The sequence below is a fragment of the Ascidiella aspersa genome, chromosome 7, assembly GCF_963924565.1.
Source record: "Ascidiella aspersa chromosome 7, kaAscAspe10.2, whole genome shotgun sequence".
NCBI lineage: Eukaryota > Metazoa > Chordata > Ascidiacea > Phlebobranchia > Ascidiidae > Ascidiella > Ascidiella aspersa.
Genome location: NC_139453.1, coordinates 20,062,389 through 20,083,373, shown reverse-complemented (window position 1 = coordinate 20,083,373; position 20,985 = coordinate 20,062,389). Strand labels below are relative to the sequence as shown.

Below are 20,985 nucleotides of genomic sequence, written 5' to 3'. Positions count from 1 at the left end.
CCATTGATGCTTCTCAGGTAATGACTATCCTTCCAAAGTGATAACAAATTGAACGCATCCTCAATAGACGAATTATAGACAAACAAATTATAAATAAAAAAATTACTATATACATTGATTTGTGAAAAAAAGCATTTTATAATTCAATTTGATATAAAATATAATAGAAAAACCCCGGAATGTTTTTTTCACATTAAATTGGTTTTCTATTAATACCATTGCTAAGCTTTACAGGGAGTAATAAAACAAACCTTGGTTCAAGTGCACTTACATAAAAATTATCACACAATGACAAATTCCGTCATCCATGCATGTTGTCTGGTATTGCTACGAAACAATAAATCGGAGTTGTTTGTAAGGGGAAAACTGACACAAAAGCTGAGTGCAATTTTTTTTAAGACGCGTATTTCAAACATTGTTTAAAATCTGCTAAAATCAAAATAGCTTTTAGATGTTTTTTAAAAATCATACCTTTCGGAGTTTTTCTTCAGTAAGTATCGATTTACAAATTTTTTCACTAAAACAACATTTTATAATGTTAAATGGCGGCACATTTGATTTGGTTCTCGTTGGGCCGCGACATACTCAAGTCGAGGGCATCTGTAGACATTTCGACATGCGACAGAATCGTTAAACGACCTATAATTTCATTGAGTCAGTTCGCTGGCCCGAAAATTATCTATCAAAGTCTTTTGTGACCTCATAATACAGCGGTGTCGGGTGACATTCTATCGAGTGCCATCAGAATGCAAGCGTTCGGGACTGGTGTATAAAATATTAAACAGCAATCGCGACCCTACATAGCTGCCTTGTATCAAGTTGCTGGTAAGACGGATTTTATGCCAAGAAAAAGTTTGAACGACACATGACTTGCGCCGTTATAACATTGGATCAAGGAGATTGCATTACATCACGTGTTAGTTTTATTAATCATCAAGCTTTTTTCGTATAGGGCCTAAAGATCGCTGGCAGGAATAAAATTTTGTGCTTAGCTTTATTAACTTGATTATCTTAAGCAAAGAAAACATATTCAAAAATTTGATCAAAAATGAAATAAGGTATATGGAATTACCATTAAGTCCAAGTTTTATTAAAATATACAGTTGGGGTTTGCATCCGACAATATTTTAACCGTATTTTATCTTTATTAGGGCTATATGCAGCGGGCCTCATCCGACCCGCGATCTGAATGTAGAGAACTCATTGAGCTTGAGTGGCGTTTCGTAAAATGCTCCACAGCGAAAGTTCATTCGTTCATTCGCCCGGTCGGCAATTACATTATCTACAGCGGTTTAAAGATTTAAAAATACTTAGCTGGATCGTTAGATGTGACAAACCACGGATACATAAGTTTTTCAAAAAATTTACCAATATTTACTCAAGTCCATCCATGGGGAGTATAGCCATATACCACTTCGAACTACAGGCTTCTACATTTTAACTAAACTTGTATTTAATTATTTTTCTTGCTTTGCCCAAATCGTAGTTAATGTTAAGTATGATTTACAGAATCTTTTGGGCCTACATGTCGTAATGTCGGCCAGGTGCCTGTCAGCGAGAAAATTGTTACCGTTCCCAGGTCTACAACATACTTGAGGCGGTCTGCCCTTTCTACCCTTTCTACTTTTCGTATACTTTTCGTAAAACAAATATATTAGTTTTCCTAAGACGCAATTTGCTGGCTTATTAAATATTTAGATCTTGTTGCAGTAAAACAAGCTCAAGGTTGTCATTGATTAAAATTGTAATAAGTTTCCATAACTAAACATTTCTTGTTTTTAAGGCCGGTCGGCGATAAAGTTTTAGTTTTATGGCGGTGCGCGATGCAAAAAAGGTTGCCGGCCCTGGTTTAGACAACAAACATTTTGCACAAATACAATATCATCATTTCATCGTGAGCTATACTTCTTCAGTCAAAAACTTCCATTTAGCTGTTGGTTAAATGACCCGCAACTTGTTTGCTAAAATCTTTCAACAAAATCAAATGGCATTTCTTTGTGTCGAAAGCGTCACTTCTTTAAAAGTTAAGATTTTTTAGTTTAAAATAAATAAACGCACTTTGTAGAGCTAAGCGAAGCAATTAGAGCTCAGCGAAGAAAAAAAAAAAACAGTTTTTTTTTCCTTTTATTAACAATTTTAATATATTTTATGTTACGAAAAGCAGCCCTCCTGCTCCAATATAGCCGGAGATTATTTCATTGCAAAACTAGGAAACATTGTTCGCAAGATGACATTTTGTCATAGATAATACCAGTTCTCTATCCTGCGTCTGTTGGTTATATGAGGTGTCAAAGCAGATCGAGCCTGTTTATTTGCCGAAAGAATATAAGATGAGCCGTGTAGATGGAGCATATCGTCCATCTTTCCTCGCGCCATAAGATAAAAAAAACAGCATACGTCATTTGAGAATGAGCGTTATATCCGATCGCCAAACCTCACCATGCATTAGGGTTCCGCGCACAAAAACGTGAGTTAACACCATCACTTTTGCAACGTTATATTCGCTTTTGCAACGTTGTTGAAAAGACCAATCCTTTGAAAAAGACCAAGACGTCTCCTAGATAGACTCATAAGACCAAGTTGCCTTTGATCATGCGAAATGTTAGGTCATTCCTTAAAGTACTAAAACTGGGTAATATCTTAAATTTAACCTAGGAACACCGTCATTTCGTCAAGTTGTTGTATATAAAATATTGATCGTGTGGAACATTTGCTTTGTCAAAGATTTTAATATGTTTATTTTAAAGCCGTTTTTAAAATAATCTATATAATCGTTGAATTTAGTCGACCAGATATGTTTATTTAACATTGAACGGTTGGTCAGGAGAATGACCGTTTGCTGTTTTGAAGGAGTTTTTTTACGTTCGTGTTACCCCAAAAAGGTAATACCAAAAAATCCTACATGATATTTTCAAAGGAGCGAGTGATGCATTTCAATGCGCCTGTAAAACTTTTCTATTGGTAAATTTCAATCTCACCGACGCCAACTTGCTGTGGCATTTTTTAAACCAGATTTCCAGCAGAGGTGCTACCGTTAGCTAAACAATATAAAACAACAAAGTTACTGTTGTACTTTTTGCAAAAACGCCAAGGAAACCTTGTACCACTTGTTTTATTTGTGTCCTGTTACGTGTCTATACTTGGAAAACGAAAAAAAAAAAACGAGTGCGTGGTTAAGTACTAAACTACGAATATCGTGTGTTTTTTCTAGCGAGCAAATACTCTTTGGAGTGCACAAAAATGAACCGTGCAAAACAATTGTGAAAGAAAAAAGAAAAAAAAAAGTACTAATAAGAAAAGGCCATGTCTTTTCCGTTCGGTACGTGTCGTAAAATCGCCACAGTAAAAACGGCAACGCAATTAGTTGACTTAAAAATAAACCCAAAGTTGAAAAAACCTTTAGCTACATTTTGTTTTGTAAGAATTTGTTTCAGTAAAGTTTTATAATGAAAGGTATTCAAGTATGCACGTTCGTTGCCGTGTTTAGTCTATTGTCAACACGTACTGTGCTGTTTGGAAACCTGAGCTTCAAATGTGCTACACTTAACATGCTTAACAGCATTAATGTATGCATGGAAAAAAGTCATCGCACATCCATCTGCAAAATCACGCAACCAGATACACTGAGGGTCGAAACTTCGTCTCTTAACTGATTTTGAAAGGTGCGATGTACCAGTAAGTAGTGGTATTTTCAATGGATTACGTTCGTTCGTGTGGACACATTATAATTTGTTATTTTAAACCGTAGGTCGATCTGAAATGCCTGACATTATTAGCGGCAATATAATATTGCAAAACAGAATAAAAGATACATAAACATACGTGTGTCGAATCCTTTCAGTGTAATACAAAACTGCTAACATATCGTTGCGAAAAACATTAATATAAGTGTTTTTGGTCATGTACTGACGTTTTAGATGATTGCACTTAAAACTGGGCTTATTAATTTTATAAAACAAATGTAAATGTCATCATCAATATTTTTTTTTACTGTTATCACAACAATAAGTTAAATATACAACTTTTTTGTTTAAAAACACTTTCATTCAAGATTGTAAGAAAAAGCAAACCCCTTTGAGGGCAATATGCATGGAACAGGGACCAAATTTTACTACAAAACACCTTTTTATTGTTTGAGAATAATGTTTTTATTATTTTTCTGAAGTATGTAGATTATAGAATATTTCTAAAACGTATTATTAAGAAAATGTAAAATAGTAAAAGAAAATGTAAATAGTCGCAAACAAATTAAAATTTACACTTTAATTGTCGCTTCGTATAGCCAGAATTACAGCTTTTTCGCAGTTAAAAATTATAGTACAAGCTTAAAATTTCAACCTTGCCCCAGTCTTCGATGTGCTAATTTCCCAATGCAAGAGTCCACCTATGTGGCGATTATTTAGTTTTTTAATAACATCACACGAATCTGTGGTCCTGTAATTAATTGACTAAGAGGCTAATGATAAAAAATATTGATTATTTGTTATACTACTTTGTATTGTTTCATCGCTTCCTCAAAAGATTTAGTTTTATTTAGTAATTTTGCAAAATAACAAACAAATGGCCTTAACTTTGTCTAATTGCATCGCCACATCAGCAACTGCAGTGCCATATTTTCCATTCAACAAACAAAATAAAAAACTTTGGAACACAATAAACGGGTTTCTTTAGTAATTTCAATAAAAATATAAAAGCCATAATATTTGATAAAAGTGACATTTCGCTTTTTATTTTCACTTGATTTTTACACTGATAATGGCATGAGTTATTGCTGAAACGTCTGTAAATTGCGAAATGTCGCTTTTATCAAATATTATGGCTTTTATATTTTTATTAAAATAAAAAACATTCACCAGAAATATGCTTTTTGTACACACGTGTTTGCCTCGAGGGATTGTCAAGTGTGGCGCGAAAGCTTTTGTAATTTTAGAAATGAAGTTGTATTAGCAATAAGCGCACGCGCAACCATTTTAAACTTAAATACACATTATATCTATTACAAATAAACCATCCTAAGACATTTACACATCGTTAAAAAAAGGCCTGAACCTGTAACTATAAAAGGTTAGAATCAAGGTTTTTTGCGTCTAATTCGTGTACATTCGTTGAAGTAGGTTTTTCATCGCAATATGTATTTAAAGTATATCTTGTTTTTGGTTTTTGTACAAAAAAGATATCATAAAACCTCAGGAGTCAGGTGCATATCCAAAAAACTATCTTCTATTTTACTTGCACGATGGCGATTTTTTTCTTGCACGATGGCGAAAGACATTTTCAGAAATTATTTTCTTGCAAGATGGCGAAAGACATTTTAGATTTGGTCTAAATTGGCAAAAATAAAGTAAAGCAAGGTTTGTAATTTAGTTTTGATGATGATAATGGTTACTAAATATCAAAACAAGATAAAATAAACCGGAAGTTGTTAATATATTGTATGCTACCTTTGAAGGTGTTTTTTCTAATAATTCATTATACAGTTTGACATTATTTGCAACCATTTGCTTACATGTAAGCAATTACTGATAAATTGTTTGAATGATTACTTTGCGCTTTATAATTAATGCAATTGTAACCACGCGCCTTTCTTGTTCTTACCGCGCACAAACCGTCTTTTAGATATAAATAAACTGCAGCAAGCAAATCATAGAGCGAAATCAGGATAAAATCAATTCTACCGGTGTGCAGGCTTATACAACTCGTAAGACCCACGAAGCGTTTATGTGTAGTGATCACTAGATAGTTCAGGTTGCCTAAGTTATCGCCAAAGTAATGTGTGGCTCTTGGCAACTAACCAAGAACGTTTACAGAGGAAATAAGGCTCTTGGTCGCTTACAAGTTGGCCATACCCCGATATATAAAGTTTAACAGTACAGTTTATAATGAAATTTAGGTAGCAATAGGTGTTTTGTAGGTTGTACAGCGTTTTACATAGTTTAACTTAATGTGACCGAATAGCATTTTGATAAACGCCCCATTTGTGTATTTAAAGCCCCACAAAATGGGGAAAGGGCTCACAACGCCCCTAGTAACTCTTTAACGCCCACCAGAGGGTACTACAGCACACGTAAAAAGCATGAGTTGGACCGATTTTATTGAGCATTGCTTATGACAATGATTAAAAACTTTACAGGTCATTTTTCAAATAAAACACACTAATACTTACTGCTGTTTTACATTTTGACAGCAAGGAAAAATATCCTTTCAGACAACATACCTCATATATCAGGCCTAATATCAAGATGGTTGCCACTTTTAAATTTATTCCAGTCCCTAACAAAAAAACACTCCAGGTTTCAGAATCAGAACTATGGTTTTTGTTCGCTTAACAAACAAAATGTTCTGCGTGGTAGGTAAAACTATCATTTTAAAAACAGCGTGGTGGACAGCACACGCCAGAGATTTGCAGATTTCTCGATTATATAGCATTTTTAATAATTTTGCAAACAAGTTATGGGCTATTGGCATATATGCACAAAAAATGTAAAATATTTCCTTGAATCACAATAAAAACACGCAGTTATTGTTTTGTAAAATGATTAATTTTGAATAGATAGCGTTACTTACGATGGAGAGACCATATTTTAGCAAAGTTGGAAATATGTACTAATTAATATTTTTATATTGATTAGCAAAATTTTCATTTAGAATAGAGTTCACGCGGCAGTAGCTGTCAAACTAAGGAATATCGTGTAACATTTGTGAAAGAAAAAATTAACAAGAAACCAATTTAAATAAAAAAATGAGATAATATACAAACAAAAATTTTCATAGTCATATGCTATACGAAATATTCTCATAAATAATTAGATCACGTTGGTTTTCGACTTAGAATTACAAATAAATAAATCCCTATTGTTTAGTTGAATTTTTACTTTACGAGTTTATGCTTACGAGTTTACGTCAATTTTTCATTTTTGCGTCACAGGTGCACATCACATTTTTCTTTATTGTGATCAAAAACTCATTTTTTTTTGGGGGGGGGGGGGGGCGCGAAAGAAAATTGTTGGCAACCTCTGGTCCATGACCATATAAAAGAGTTGTAATAAAAACATACATGAATAACGGAATAAAAGTTATCATTTTGTTACTCAGAAACAAAACGTCCAATTTAAATGATATCATTCAACACTTGTTATTTTTCCATTGTAAAACTAAAAAAGCAGATTTACATGACACATGTCTTCAACCATGACATCATATACTGTACAAGGAGGTTAATGTTGATATTTTGTTTTTGTTTTTAAATGAAGACAAATTTAGATACGTTTGTTGTAATATACCGCTACTGGAGCAGATACTATTACTCAAATCGCCCATAAGGGCCATAACCTATTTTCAGAAAACACTTATGCTTTATCCATCACTACAGAATATTTTGCAAATGGCTTAAGAATATTCCAATTCTACTAAACTTTCTTTTAGTTTTAGCCTATCAATACCAAAATGGAAAATACGCATGATGGCATGATAGAGCAATGTGGTACTGGAATTTTATTAAATATATAGAACCAATAACACACAACACTCTCGTTTAGAAGGAATTTTCATAACAAAGATTAAATCGGCAGGAGCCAACATTGCAGTGCGATAATCCCCAATAAGACAGGATAACTTGATAAGGGCGCAGCCCATTACCTCACCGTTTGTGGCTTAAGCTTTGCAATTAAGGTCTATCTTACATCTTCTGCTGATTCACTGTCGTTTCAGTAAACAATACACATTTTGACGAGATTAGAAAGGTAATCACGTCATAAATACGAAAGAGTGCAAGCTTGTTTTGAAAATTTAGAATTTAAATAATAAAACAAGTCAGTAATACATTGTCATAAACGAAATCACACATTTCTAGTTTCTTTGCCAATACATATTATAGTGCAAGGGTCTCAACTGTGGTCCACACACAGCCCTTAAAAACATTTTGTACGAGCTGCAACCAACGCCCGTATATAACTTATATACAAGCGTTGCTGCAACGCACTTGAAAAAATATAATTAATTAATTATTTTTTTTAAATATAATTAATATTTTTCAGTGTCTCGTGTGTATTAGTATTTCTGAGCCAATAGAAAATTCATTGCCATTTTGCAATTTATAGGCTGTCTTTATTTAAATAAGGATGCATGCGAGATTGACACCAAATTAAGCTATACTAAAACAAAAAACGATTTTCAGTTATGTAAGTTTTGTATTTAGTTTATTCGTCCATTGATGTGCAAGCAGAATCGTTTGTTTTTTTCTGATTCGGATTAAGGAAGATTCTTTTGTTCACAAGAAAAGTAACTATAGGCCCCTCAATTTCAAGCTTTACTTTTTTGGCAAACTTTTCCTGCACCTGAATTTAGGAGTGGTTTTTAGGGGGGTAAAAGTGTCATTCTTTGGTATTTTGGAACAAGGAGCTTTTTAGAGGTGAAAAAAAAGATAGCGAAAATATTACAAACAAGGTTAAGTAACAAAGTTTTGTTAACTTGAAAATGTACTTAACGTAATTTCAATTATATGTTAAGCATACAAGGAAATCACATAGAAATCTAAACTTTTCTCGAAGGTTAGCCAAACATTTAAGTTTCCAAAAAATTAAAAATAATTTACTTCTTAAAGCAAAAATGTGTATTTAAGGGAATTAAAAACAAATTAAGTTAAATATTTAGTCGTTTTTGTGCAAATTAGAAAATAAAGAAACAACCATCTGGCAATAGTAGCACTACAAAATACACCCACCGCGCTCTACCCCGCTGGGAAAAAAATAGAATAACACCACACCTCGTCTAGTTGTTAATTGTTTTACGAATATCTTTCATTGAATGATAATACATGGTATTGTAGATCCCCTTCAGATGAAGTTCACTGCCCCCTACATTGTGAAGTTGATAACAGGAAGATGCAAGCATTGGGGTACGGATGTTTCTCGACTCGCCTGTGTAGCTCAGTTGATAACAGCGACAGTCTGGGTATGGCCGGAGGTCGTGAGTTCGAAGCTCACTGCAGGCTCGTTGTTTTTCCAGCCTGCCTTTCTTGCATCATCGATAGACAGACTTGGTGAGTCTGCGATGGCTTTCGGTGTATAATAATGATACGTAAGCCGTAATCGTTGGTCAAAAAGCAGCTCCAGAAGTACTTGATCCCATTGAACACATATGTCATAATGTGTTCGTATCTTCGATGAAGGGTGCCACTGGTTCGGGATCACACAATAAAACCTACTAGGCAACAATATCTAAAGCAGAACAATCTATAATACCATAGTATCAAGACCAGCGTCACAATAAAGCCAAATACGCAGGATCCGCGACAGACTGAGATCTAAATCGTCTGAATAAGACTTAAACCTGTCGGAATAAGTCCTAAATGCATCGGAATTAACCTAAATGGCCAAAATAAAGACTAAAACTGTATGGGACAATCAAGGCCAACCGTTTTGATGTCGGTATTTGGCGACCTAGTTTCAACGGCACCGTTGGGGCGCCGCTGTTTTTGGCACCGGATTGTTTGCCTCTGTTTGGAGTTAGTGATGGGTTATGGTTGAGGTTATAATTTGGATTAGGGTTGAAATTATTAAGGAAATTGTGATGCACTACGGGGTGAGATTAGACGTTAGGCAAAGTGTTGTTCTTATTCCGATGGTTTTTAGACTTATTCCGATTTAGATGTTACCACGACTTCTAGGTATTTTTCCTATTTTGGTCTTTTAAAAGTGTGCTTTATTCTGACGTATATGTGTTCCTCTTATTTCGGTCTTATGGCTGAAGTTTGCTGGATTATCTGCCTTGGGATTATTTCAAGTAAAAGGCTTAGTGCTAACTAAAAAAATGTTTGTTTTAAATTAATTGATTACTGTATCTATATTGATTGTTGAAAACACTTCATGATAAAACAATGCTTTAAATTTAGATATTCTTGTAATTATTGTGTTTAATTAGCCAGCAGAGATAACACAGCAGGCTACAGATCCTATATGCGACATTACCCGCCGTATGAAATAAATTGCTTCTTATGACCCGCGATAGTTGGACCATGCAGTTAATGTGGCCCTTGCGTAAATAATCTACATCAGGGATTCTTAAACGTTTTTAAACTTGGCTCCTAACGTATTTTTTAATAAAATGTATTATAAGATGACGTCATAAAACAAGTAGAGTTCTGAGACATGTGGTTTTAAGTTCGAACTTATGCACAAATATGAAATAAATCGAAACCTAAAACATCAAAGAAACCTTAAATGCATGTTTTTATAAAAACCTTAAAAGCCATGTTTTCATATAGCCACCAGGAATATTTGTGTTCGTGACTCTCGTTAAAGTGAGGACATCTGGCATCTACAGCAGAGTAACCATTTATTAACGCCCAATACCTGACAAGAATATTGTTTGGGGGCATAAAAATGACGTCATAACGTGTCTGAACCGTCAAGAAACTTGCTGCCCTCGCACAAAGCATTCCGCAAACAAAAAATTATGTTAAATCTGATCGCGCGAAACGCAAAAAAATCGTTCAGGCAAAACTTTAATGTATAGTATAGTTAGAAACTTGACTGAATATAGGCACGTATAGAAGTTCTTACTTTGCTCTAATCAGTTTTTCCACTAAAATCCACTAAATTAACAAAGAAACAACAGCAATAAACGAATCCCGAAAAAGGAGAACACGCTAAACTTATAGTAATATAATTGGTTGAATGTCATTGAGGTTTGGTAAGTTCCATTAAAGAATGTTCGAATCTTGATTGTGTACTTGAAACGTCACGACTCCTTATAAATAAAAGTTCATTTTAAACCAATTAAAATAATTTTTAGCGCTTCGTGCGTACGCTTTGCCGTCTCCTCTTTAAATGTATTAAAGACAAAGTGCTTTTATTTATAGGTTGCCTTTTTTATTGCGTAATCCAATCACATTAAATATATGACAAAATCTCTAAAATTGTCCATGGCTTTACCTAACAAAAATCCTTGATCCGCCCTTGTTGGTGACTAAGTTTATGCACAACTTAAATTTTCCAATACAAACATGTTGTGTGTAGGGTGACATACTGATTTTCGAAACAAATTTTGGTTTTAATAGCGGAAACTTTTTATATATAAAAGCGTAGTGTATGAATGCTTTATGTCAACATATTTCAGCATTGTGTCTAGTCCATATCACTTGCTGAATGAAAAGTGCATGTTAACGTAGGGCATCGTAACAAAGTATGGGTCACTGATTTTGTTGGATCATGCCTAGTATGTAATAACCGTAGAGCAAAAAGTATTGGAATTTTATGCCAAACTAGAATCTTTTAAGTCCTTCAAGCCCAGCATTGTTGTTGGAATGCCCGCGTAAAACCAAATCGTTTGCAAATCAGTTTTCTCATGCGTTTCATGCCAATTTTTTGTAACTGGTAAAACAAGATCTTTCTGATGTAGCGATAAGGTTATAAAGAGAAAATACCTTCCAAACCTGATATTTGAAAGTAAACGGGTGGATAAATGTTCGACCGTATCCCTTTCTTAACGTACTAGAAAATTTTTGTTATCAAGCTAGTATAACATGCTATATTAGCATGTCATTAAAAATTCGACACTGCATCTGCCAACCCCTATATAAATCTGTTTATACAATGCGAGAATCGTTAAATTAGTGGTCATAAACCCTTGGGTATAGCAACCTTAAAATTGGGTTTTCGACTGCAGTAAATTTCACATAATCAGATGTATTGCGATTGGTTCTGAGCAAGATTTCCTTAATACTTCAGAACAGCGTGGTCCAACTGCATCTTGGCCCGCGAGTTCAGCCTTTTTGGCCCGCAAACTGATAGTCAGCTTTGGTTCAATCTGGCAATATTACTTCAATTTGTGTTTTTTTAATATTTTGGTGTTGAAATTATTTCATAACTACCGTAACTGAACAAAGGTATACATTCCACAAAGTTAGTATATATGCCATAGACCAGGGATGGGCAACCTTTTTAACACAAGGGCCCAGTTAGGAAAAGTAATTCTTACAGGAGGGCCTCACATCAAATAACACTAATTCATATTTTCAGCTTTTACTAGAAAAACTAATGAGCTACTAGGCTGCAACTACGGCAGTTTTGTCAGTGCTGTCTTGTGAATTCGGAAATAACTTTTCCTACAATTCCACTGACGCCTTTCTCGTACGGATCGGCTGAGTATAATTTAATCAACAGTCTTAATTCCCAGCTGTTAAACATACCATTTCAGTCAATATGCGTGGCAAAAGTCTGTTACATACACCTTGACCGTACTAGACAAGTGTAATTGTTGCAAAACAATTCTTTATCATAACAACGTGTCACAAGTAAAACTTTATGAATGAAGATTGTTTTGTAATAGATGCTCCCCATTCGAGTAGAACTGCATTAGTGTAGCGGTGTAGCCATTGCACTTCAAACAGGAAACTGATAGGGCAAGATACCCAACATAGTGCTCATTCCCCAGCCTTATTTAGGTAAAAATAGCTGGAAAAATGGAATAGGGCCGCACGTTGCCCACCCCTGCCATAGACTATGTATAATTTGCCAGCAATAAGCCTAAGAATAGCAATTTAAAAATATTGGCCCGCAAGATAAAATAAACCTTGTTTTTGGCCCGCGATTAAAAGAAGTTGGACCACCCTGCTTCAGAACATTACACAAATCAGTTATTTTTTCTGATTCATGGAAAACCTTTTTTTTTTAACTTTTGGTATTTTTTTGCCTCATAAAAAAGACTAACAACTATAAAAATGCAAAAAATTAAGACGTTGGTCATTTAGCAAAATTGTTGAGCAAACAGTTAGGTTGAAATACAAGGTAAAAATTAGTGCAACAAAATATCAAACATATTATCGAAATAGGAAAATAAATTTATACCTAATTGCAAATCACCACCGAAATAAGACACAGCAAATACTGTTGAATACATTTGGCCTATGTCAAAAGTTAGCCCTAATTATAAGTAAACTAATAAGACTTATAACGATTGAAAAAAACTTTTTTAATTATTGAAAAATGCGTTTGCCTGTGTGATGTTCAAATATGGTATCACAATTACATCCGGCAAAGTAGATTTATGTAAAGATTAATAAAATATTTATGCCCACATTCTGCTTTCGATCAGACAATGAGCCGTATCTAATGTTGATATCATGGTCACGCCCTATATACCTATACGATTGCAATCTATGGCGCCTTGCGTTATTCAACGCGATTAATTTGTGAAAATTTAAACTTTAAAAACAACATTCAACACAAACGTGATCTGTTTTTATGTTTTATATTGGTCATATGCATGACTCGATGCTATTGTTCAACGTAAGAAATTCATAATTTTAAAAGTATTTTTTGTAGCATCATATGATCGACAGGCCGCTATAGACATAAACGTGGAGTGTGGATAAATTGTAAAAACTCTAGGGTTGTTATACGCCTGGACTAACCCTGACCTGTCCCGAATTCAATTAATATACTTTGTGTCCATGAAGGAAAGTGTACCTTGACCAATTCTGCTTAGTTAAAAAAACTGGATGAGACGTTAGGTGTTCCATAAATTGAACCAAACTATACATAAATAGTGGGCTCCATATTAGTGCATTTACAGCACAAAATTGTTTATGTCAAATCTACCAAATGTTATGCACTTCCAGTTTTGTGTATTTTTCTTGGAATAGCTAGAATAGATATACAATAAACTCTCGGCAGGCCTTCCGAAGATGCACAATTGTTACTTAGTATCGTCATTTATCATTATAGTAGTAAGACATTAGTGGTTTGATAGAAATAACTACGGCTATGTCATATTACACAATGACCCCAAATCTTCTCAACATGCCAATTATGGAAATCAAACCGTCTTTGGCTAATATTAATATCTGGATTCATATATTGCGTTATGTTTCTTTTAATTTATTTGGAGAAACGCGCAATTGAGTAATTTAATGGTCGACTTGACCTTGTCATTATTCACCTTGTGGCCTAAAATAACACTATAGCAGCGCTATTTTGGCAACATTAAACATTGCACGCTCTTGCTGTTATCTGCAATCGAATGCATTCGCTCTTCCCTTATCAGATGGCAACAAGTGATTTATTTTTGGCTTGTCTGAACCATTTTTGGCAAGCGTGCCTATTTTTACTCACTGACTACTATAAGCACACGCAGACATTAAACAACGAAAATTTCGCAGTTATTCCTGAGGCTAATTTAGTACATTTTAAAATTTCTAAAAGCTGAGTAAGGGTTTACGTGAGAGTGAAACGTAAATTTATTTTGCAAATTTTTAAATTGATATTGGATTCCTAGCAATACCATGCATGCGGGTTTTTAATGATCTAATGTCAGCATAAAATATAAGGTATCATGCTGATTTTAATTTTTTGATTTAAAAGGCTTGTCGGAGCAATTTTGTCATGTTTTTCCACCGTAAATTACCTTTTACGCCACAATTTAAGCTACCTATGTGGGATTACTCGTAATTAACTTTAAATAATATTAACATGGAATTTTATTAGACACAAATACATTTTTTACAAATTAATAATTTAGCGAGTTGTTGTTTTCCACTCATACACTATTTCAAAGACTTGTTTGGTATGCTAACGATTTATGAATGGAAAATTGCAAAATATTTTGTTATAGCCTATATTGTCGCGGCAACTGCTGTACAAATGTTTATTCAGAAGAACGTTATAACTTGACTAACATACTTATATAAGGCGGCCATAAACAATATAATCAGTATTTTCTTTCGAATAACAGAATGTGTCTGAATCCGCATATTTAATCTGGGTGATAAACAACACCTAAATCTGTTATGAAGAGATGTATAATGCAATATAATAGAGTTATGAGAATTGTTTAAATCTTTAATCATGGTAAACCATGTTATAACCTACGATTTAAGATTTTAATAAAGATTTTTAAAGCATTTAACGCAAGTTCACCAGAAAACCTAATCTTATCTAATATTAGGATTTACAAGGGACGATATGATTTTAATCGATGACGCTGTTGGGGAATGTCGGGGAATGCCAGCAAATTAAATACCATTTGTTCGCAAAACTTTTGGTTAAAGTACTCAATTTTTTAAAGTCTTTTGCAATCTGAACACAAAAGAAACGGTATGCGAAAACGTGCAAAATAATGATTTAACTGACAAGGCGATTATCATATCCAATTTAAAGAAAATGCGCTACGTAACGTACCAAATGAGTTCGGTGATGTCATCATAAAAACACAAAAACATTTACGAAATGTTTGTTTGCATATATACTTTCCTGTACGGTACACAATTGCTATTTTGCCATGGGAATTGAAAGATAATAGTGATCTATACTCCCTATGTTCACGTCAATCCTTAAACTGATAAAAATATCTGTAAAATATATTCGTCACTATTGGGGCACTTTTCTCGTCATAGCGTTAGGTGTGAGTTGGTTTTTATTTCGGATACGTAATAGGACTTACCCAATTTCGACAACTCCAAACTCAAATTCCCGGATTTTTTGCTATGTCACATTTTCTTCACGAGTCAGTTCACAGCAAATAACAAGAGTGCTTTTCTAAATTCATCGCAAACGTGATGATAATTCTAAATTCATCGCAAACGTGAATCAACAAGCGTTCTCCGTTAAAATTTCCCGAAACCGCTAACCTTTCAGGAAACGAAAAAACCGCTTAAATTTCATTTGATAAATCACCTTTTCGAACCAAAGTTTTATAGGTCCATTGTACTCTAAATTAAATAATATTGTGAATAGTTTTTGTTGCTTTCATTTTCAAGATTTCATTTTCTTCTAGCTGTTAAAAGTCGGTTGTCAGAATGACATAAACCCACCAGGGATGGTTTGTTTATTTGGTGTAGGTATATTCGATATATTTAAAGTAACCTATATGAACACGGCCATCAAAAAATGTATGTGTACTAAAATAATACCTGTGCTTTGCCTAGTTTAAAATATAACATATGTTGGTACTATTGCAGATTATCAGGCGCCGTGTCGAGCAATTTTGGGCGCAAACGTGTTACCAGTCATCAAGCTCACACGCCAAACTGAGCGACAAACAAAATAAATAAAGCGGTTCACTGCAGAGCAATTTCATTTTGGTAGTGGAAAAATACCTCGCGGAGTTTAGAGGCTTGTTATACCCATAATTGCGTTACAAAACTGGTCGTACAGTTGGCCGTGTCAGGGTTGGGAATTGCCGACGCTCTAAATCGGTCGGGGTTGACGGTAAGGAGAATCAAACTCAAGTTTAAAGAATTTTTTCTGTAATTTTGATTCGCGGCGTGCTGCATAAAAGCGAGTATCACTGACTTGAAAATGTAGCATTCTCAGTTTGGCTTACTAGCAGTGGTAATGTAAAATACATGAGAGGTAACAAATTGTTTAGGCAAAGGTACTGTTGGGGTGCAAATATAAAAGAAAATTTAGAAGTGTGACCACCGTAAAAAATCCTTTTATACTTTTTATGAATTCTTTAGTTTTGATATTGTTAAAGAAAAATCGGATCGTCAATATATAAAATGTTTTGTAAATAGCATACCACGTTTTGCTTTATTAATTTACTTTAAGCTAATAAACTTTTATTTTTTTCTCAGATATATCTTTATAACAAACAGTGCAAAAATCGAGCCTTACAATATGAACTGCCGACATACATTCGCCATCTTTTCATTTATCGTGATATCTGTCGTTGTGATGACACAAAATGCTTCTGGAAGATCTTTACCAACTAACAAATGGTCACGATACATTTTAAGACAGTAAGTTGTTATTCATAATGTTAGTTAACTGACGGCTCGCATAGCAAACATTCTTGCGTAAGGAAAAATATATAAATTTACATTTGTTAACATTGCATTTTTGGTAACAGTTATTTTATTTTCAGGAAAAGCGGTGTTGGTCTGAAAAGCTTGGAATGTACAGCAAGAGTTTACCGGGCGTGTAGAAGCATCAAGCACACATGCAATCTGACTAGAGCACTTCAAGGTAGAAAAAATTTGGATATACAAACTTATTTACATATTCGTGTTAAAGCTTGTTTGGCTCAATGGCTTATTGACTGGCATGCAACTCTTGAAGGAAATGTGAAATACACAAAAGCACTTTTATTTGGCCCTTAAGGGCATGAATTAAAGCTAAAAAGATATTACGACAACTTTAGTCTTGAACTTGAAATTTTAAAGCAAAAGTGAATAAATCTCTATTGTTTAGCTTAAGTTAGTTGTTTACGGAAGGTCAATTTTCCATTGCCTTTCATAAGCAAACAATGCATATTCTTCATTGAGATTAAAATGTGGTAATGGCGCGAATGGAGCCCTAAACCGTAACTTGATATTTTTCTAATTGACTTCGGCATACCTTTATTCCACAAAATGTGGGGGGTCGCGTGAGTTTTCGAAAACTGACAAAATGTTTGGGAAGATTAAATATGGGCTGTGGTTATCGTTGATTTACGTGTTGACGATATGTGCAACATGTTAAATTAAAATTCGATCCTGTCAACAACCAAACAATTGGGTATCGAGCCGCGCCATCGCCTTAACCCTAACCGCTCTAATGTGTTTTCGTGCAAGACGATTACGCGTTTTGTAACGTTTGTCGTAGCATGTGACGTAAAGACGTGCGTATATGCGAATATCATACTCGTAAGCCTAAGAATGTAAATCTAATGTGATTCCGTTGTTCGATTTCTTTCGATTCAAGATCAACATGCGAATGCGAACGTATTTCAAATGTAATATTTACAGTTTGTTTTCCAACAGGGCACAAACTTTCAACAAACATAAAATAAATAGTTATTTATCCTAACAAATATAATATACTTTGCAAATCTAATACATCTTTTAATTTTTATCCTAACAAATGTAATATATCTTGCAAATCTAATACATCTTGTAATTTTAATCCTAACAAATGTAATACATCTTTGATTTCCATAAAAAGTTGTACTGCAGTTGAAATATAACAATACTATTTTTGACAGGTGGAAATGGTTCGTTTTACAAAAAGCGAGCATCGTCCGTCCGCCATCCCCGACTTCGTCGATTCCGCCTCAAAAGGTCGCCAGCTCGATTCACAGTGAGAGACTTACTCACCATCAAGCCGAGGGTTACCTGTCAGATTTGCCAGTACCTACGATGCTGAGCTGAATTTGTGCGACTCAACTGTACAAAGTGGAAACCACCGGAACCACTGGCGCCGGACACCGGGGGTTTATTGAAAGCATTTAACAGTGTCTGCTTTTAAATGAAAACTGCTAAAGTGAATTATTATTAGACATTGTCGTGAATTATACGTATTATTGCATTCTCTTGGGCCTTTGGAATTGTTTATCAGTATACTGTATTATTGCAATTATAAATATTCTGGGTAATACTTAGTTTTGACGGAATAAACTTTGTCAGCTTGTGTGGACACATTTCAATTGGTTCTGATATTTATTTACTGACATGTTTCATAAATGTCATCTAATTTAAGATGAATGTCGTTGCATGCTTGAAATTTTTATTTTTATTTATACTCCAATTTGCTTTGTTGTTGTCAAAAGTATTTATTTTTATCGATATTTTCTTTTAAAAACTCTTAGTGTCTTATCGATTGCAATGTACGTGAGCAATGCAAGTTTCGTGCAATGATAGATAACGTGCCACTGTCTGGTGGCTATATTACCCACAGGAGCTAAACAATCCAAGATTTATTTGCAGTCAAAACAAAAAACTCGGGTTCAGCAGGTTGTCTGAAACTGATGTTTATCAGCGGTTCAAATTTTCGGTTATCGAGACAATTCGTAAACAGAGTTTTCGCGGCACCTTACGCAATAGGTGCTCTGTTTCGTGTTTTTATGCATGCCTAACAAATTGTGCTCGTAGAATAGTTTTGTTGGATACGTTATATGTACTTCGTGACTAGTGATTAACATCCTTTTAAACAAAAGGGCAGATGATGCGAAGGGTAACTGAAAGTACCTAGACGCTAAATACCTTCTGCCGCGTGGGAAACGATAATCCTACAACCCCCTCATAACAACAAGTCAATGTGGCCGCTTGCTTTTTTTTCCTTTTTCCCTCTTTGTTTCTTTCGTTCTCTTTTTGGTATTAGAACTATTTTCATGAATATGCAGTTTTGCGTTGTTAGATGCAATAAACAAGTCTTCGTAATCTTCTGTTTGCTGAAAATAGAAATGCCAGCATTTCAAAAAAGTTATACGTGATGACCTGATAACGTTGGGTTCACTAAACAATTGCTTTTTTAATTGTGAAACAAAGTAACGTAAATAAAAAGCTGAATGAAGAATATAGGCTGTTATAGTTTAATCAGGATGGGGTCTTGAGCACATGTCTGTGCTTTCGTTTTTTAGTTGCGTACTACTTTCTACATTTACAGAAAAAACCTAATTTTTTTCAAATGTTTGCTGAGACTTACAACTATATTCACGTTTTTATCAGTTTTGTAATCTTGTTTTATATTTTACACTATTATCTATAAAGTTAACGTCATGCAATCAATAACGAAATCTTAGCAAAGTATAGGCCTACCCGTTTTTTTTTTATCTCTATCCCGAATCACTGAGTGCGGATATACAAATACATTGGGTACACACACTCGTTACACACACACAGTACACACACACACTCGTTAGTATAACTTTAAAAGGGGATAAATCCAGTGTATGTTTCAAAACCTAATTGCTTATATGTCCATTCACCCTAATTGTGCAATCAATGACGTTTAAAAATTACCAAAATCATCTTGAAAACTGCTATTATACCGAGCAATGTACTACATTACTTTTAATGCTGAATTTTAACCAAATAAACGAAATTCTATTTTTTTGGTAGAAAAAAAATATTTGGTTTCGCCCCTGTAGATCACTTGCAAACGACTCAAATTTTAAGAGTGTACACGTATCGCCACCCTAAGCAGGGTTAATATGTATAATACGCCGTTGGTGAAATATTCTTGTTATTAACATACCCTTTGCGACCCGACTTTGAAAGTGGCGGACCGAAATAAAATTATATCGACCAAAATAGTGCGTTATAGCCGAAAATAAATTGCCGCCAAGTAGACTAAATTGCTTTGGCAGCAGGCAGGCTCAGCCCACGACGCTTTAAGTTAAAATGGGCGAATAACGGTAAGTACCGGATCCGCCGCCCGCCCAAATCGAAGCACGAAGTTATGACAATGCAACACGCGAGGGGCAATGACCTGGAAATGCGATAACGAAAACGTGACGGCGACGATAACCTCTTTGGGGCGCGGTCGCAAATACGCCCTGAGCATCTTTGTTTTTTCGTGAAGGAAAACACGTTTCGCGCGTGATTTGCTGGAAACAAGGTGGCTGAATGACGATTTAGATTTAGACGATAGCCTATATTTTGCAATGAATATTTTTATACATAATCTTCGCGCGCTATAATACCAGGTTATTGTTGGAATATCGATTAGTTTTTAACAAACTATGGTCCTCTTTCAGTTTCTTTTTTCAATTTAGCCTGCCATTCAAAATTTATTTACGCAAATAGCAAAGAAGTATAAGAATTGTCTTGCTTTGTTATTGGATTGCTTAACTGGTGGAATGCTATTTTCAGTAGCAATATAAGAAACGTTTTGTTTTAAAACTTTCTTCTCGCACTTGAAAGTCATTATTATTTGTTTCGCAACAATCGAGCTTTCACATTGCTTCCAGCCATAAGACCGAAATAAGAACAGCACCAATGTTAGAATAAGACACAGTTCGGAATTTTTTTTGACCAAAATAGGACTAATGCTTAATAGTCGTAATACCGTCTTGATCGGTATAAGTTCCTAAACCTGTTGAAATAAGACTAAATCAGGAGTTCTTAAACTAGGAGGCGAGCCCCATGGTAGGACGTAAAGGTATCACTAAAAAAAATTCATTCTTTTATTCATTATGAAGTTTGGAAAACACGAATATATTTTTCAAACTACTTTTTGACGCGACTGGCACATCACATTGTTTTCTGCCAATCACTAATCTTAATTC

At 34.5% G+C, this 20,985-nt stretch overlaps 1 protein-coding gene across 1 annotated transcript; it reads left to right on the top strand.

Moving 5' to 3' along the window:
* Positions 1-16,321: 16,321 nt before the first annotated feature.
* On the top strand, positions 16,322-19,135 carry LOC146138218 (uncharacterized). The gene is made up of 3 exons (XM_083393939.1): positions 16,322-16,738; positions 16,864-16,964; positions 17,962-19,135. The coding sequence occupies exons 1-3, from the start codon at positions 16,617-16,619 to the stop codon at positions 18,120-18,122; spliced, it is 384 nt and encodes a 127-aa protein (XP_083250065.1). The 5' UTR covers positions 16,322-16,616; the 3' UTR covers positions 18,123-19,135.
* Positions 19,136-20,985: the final 1,850 nt, after the last annotated feature.

Bases quoted from the DNA above. Each gene is read 5' to 3' on its own strand.
- LOC146138218 (XM_083393939.1), top strand. From the start codon at position 16,617: ATGAACTGCCGACATACATTCGCCATCTTTTCATTTATCGTGATATCT. The intron at 16,739-16,863 runs GTAAGTTGTTAT...TTTTATTTTCAG, and splicing joins TCACGATACATTTTAAGACA to GAAAAGCGGTGTTGGTCTGA. The intron at 16,965-17,961 runs GTAGAAAAAATT...TATTTTTGACAG, and splicing joins TCTGACTAGAGCACTTCAAG to GTGGAAATGGTTCGTTTTAC.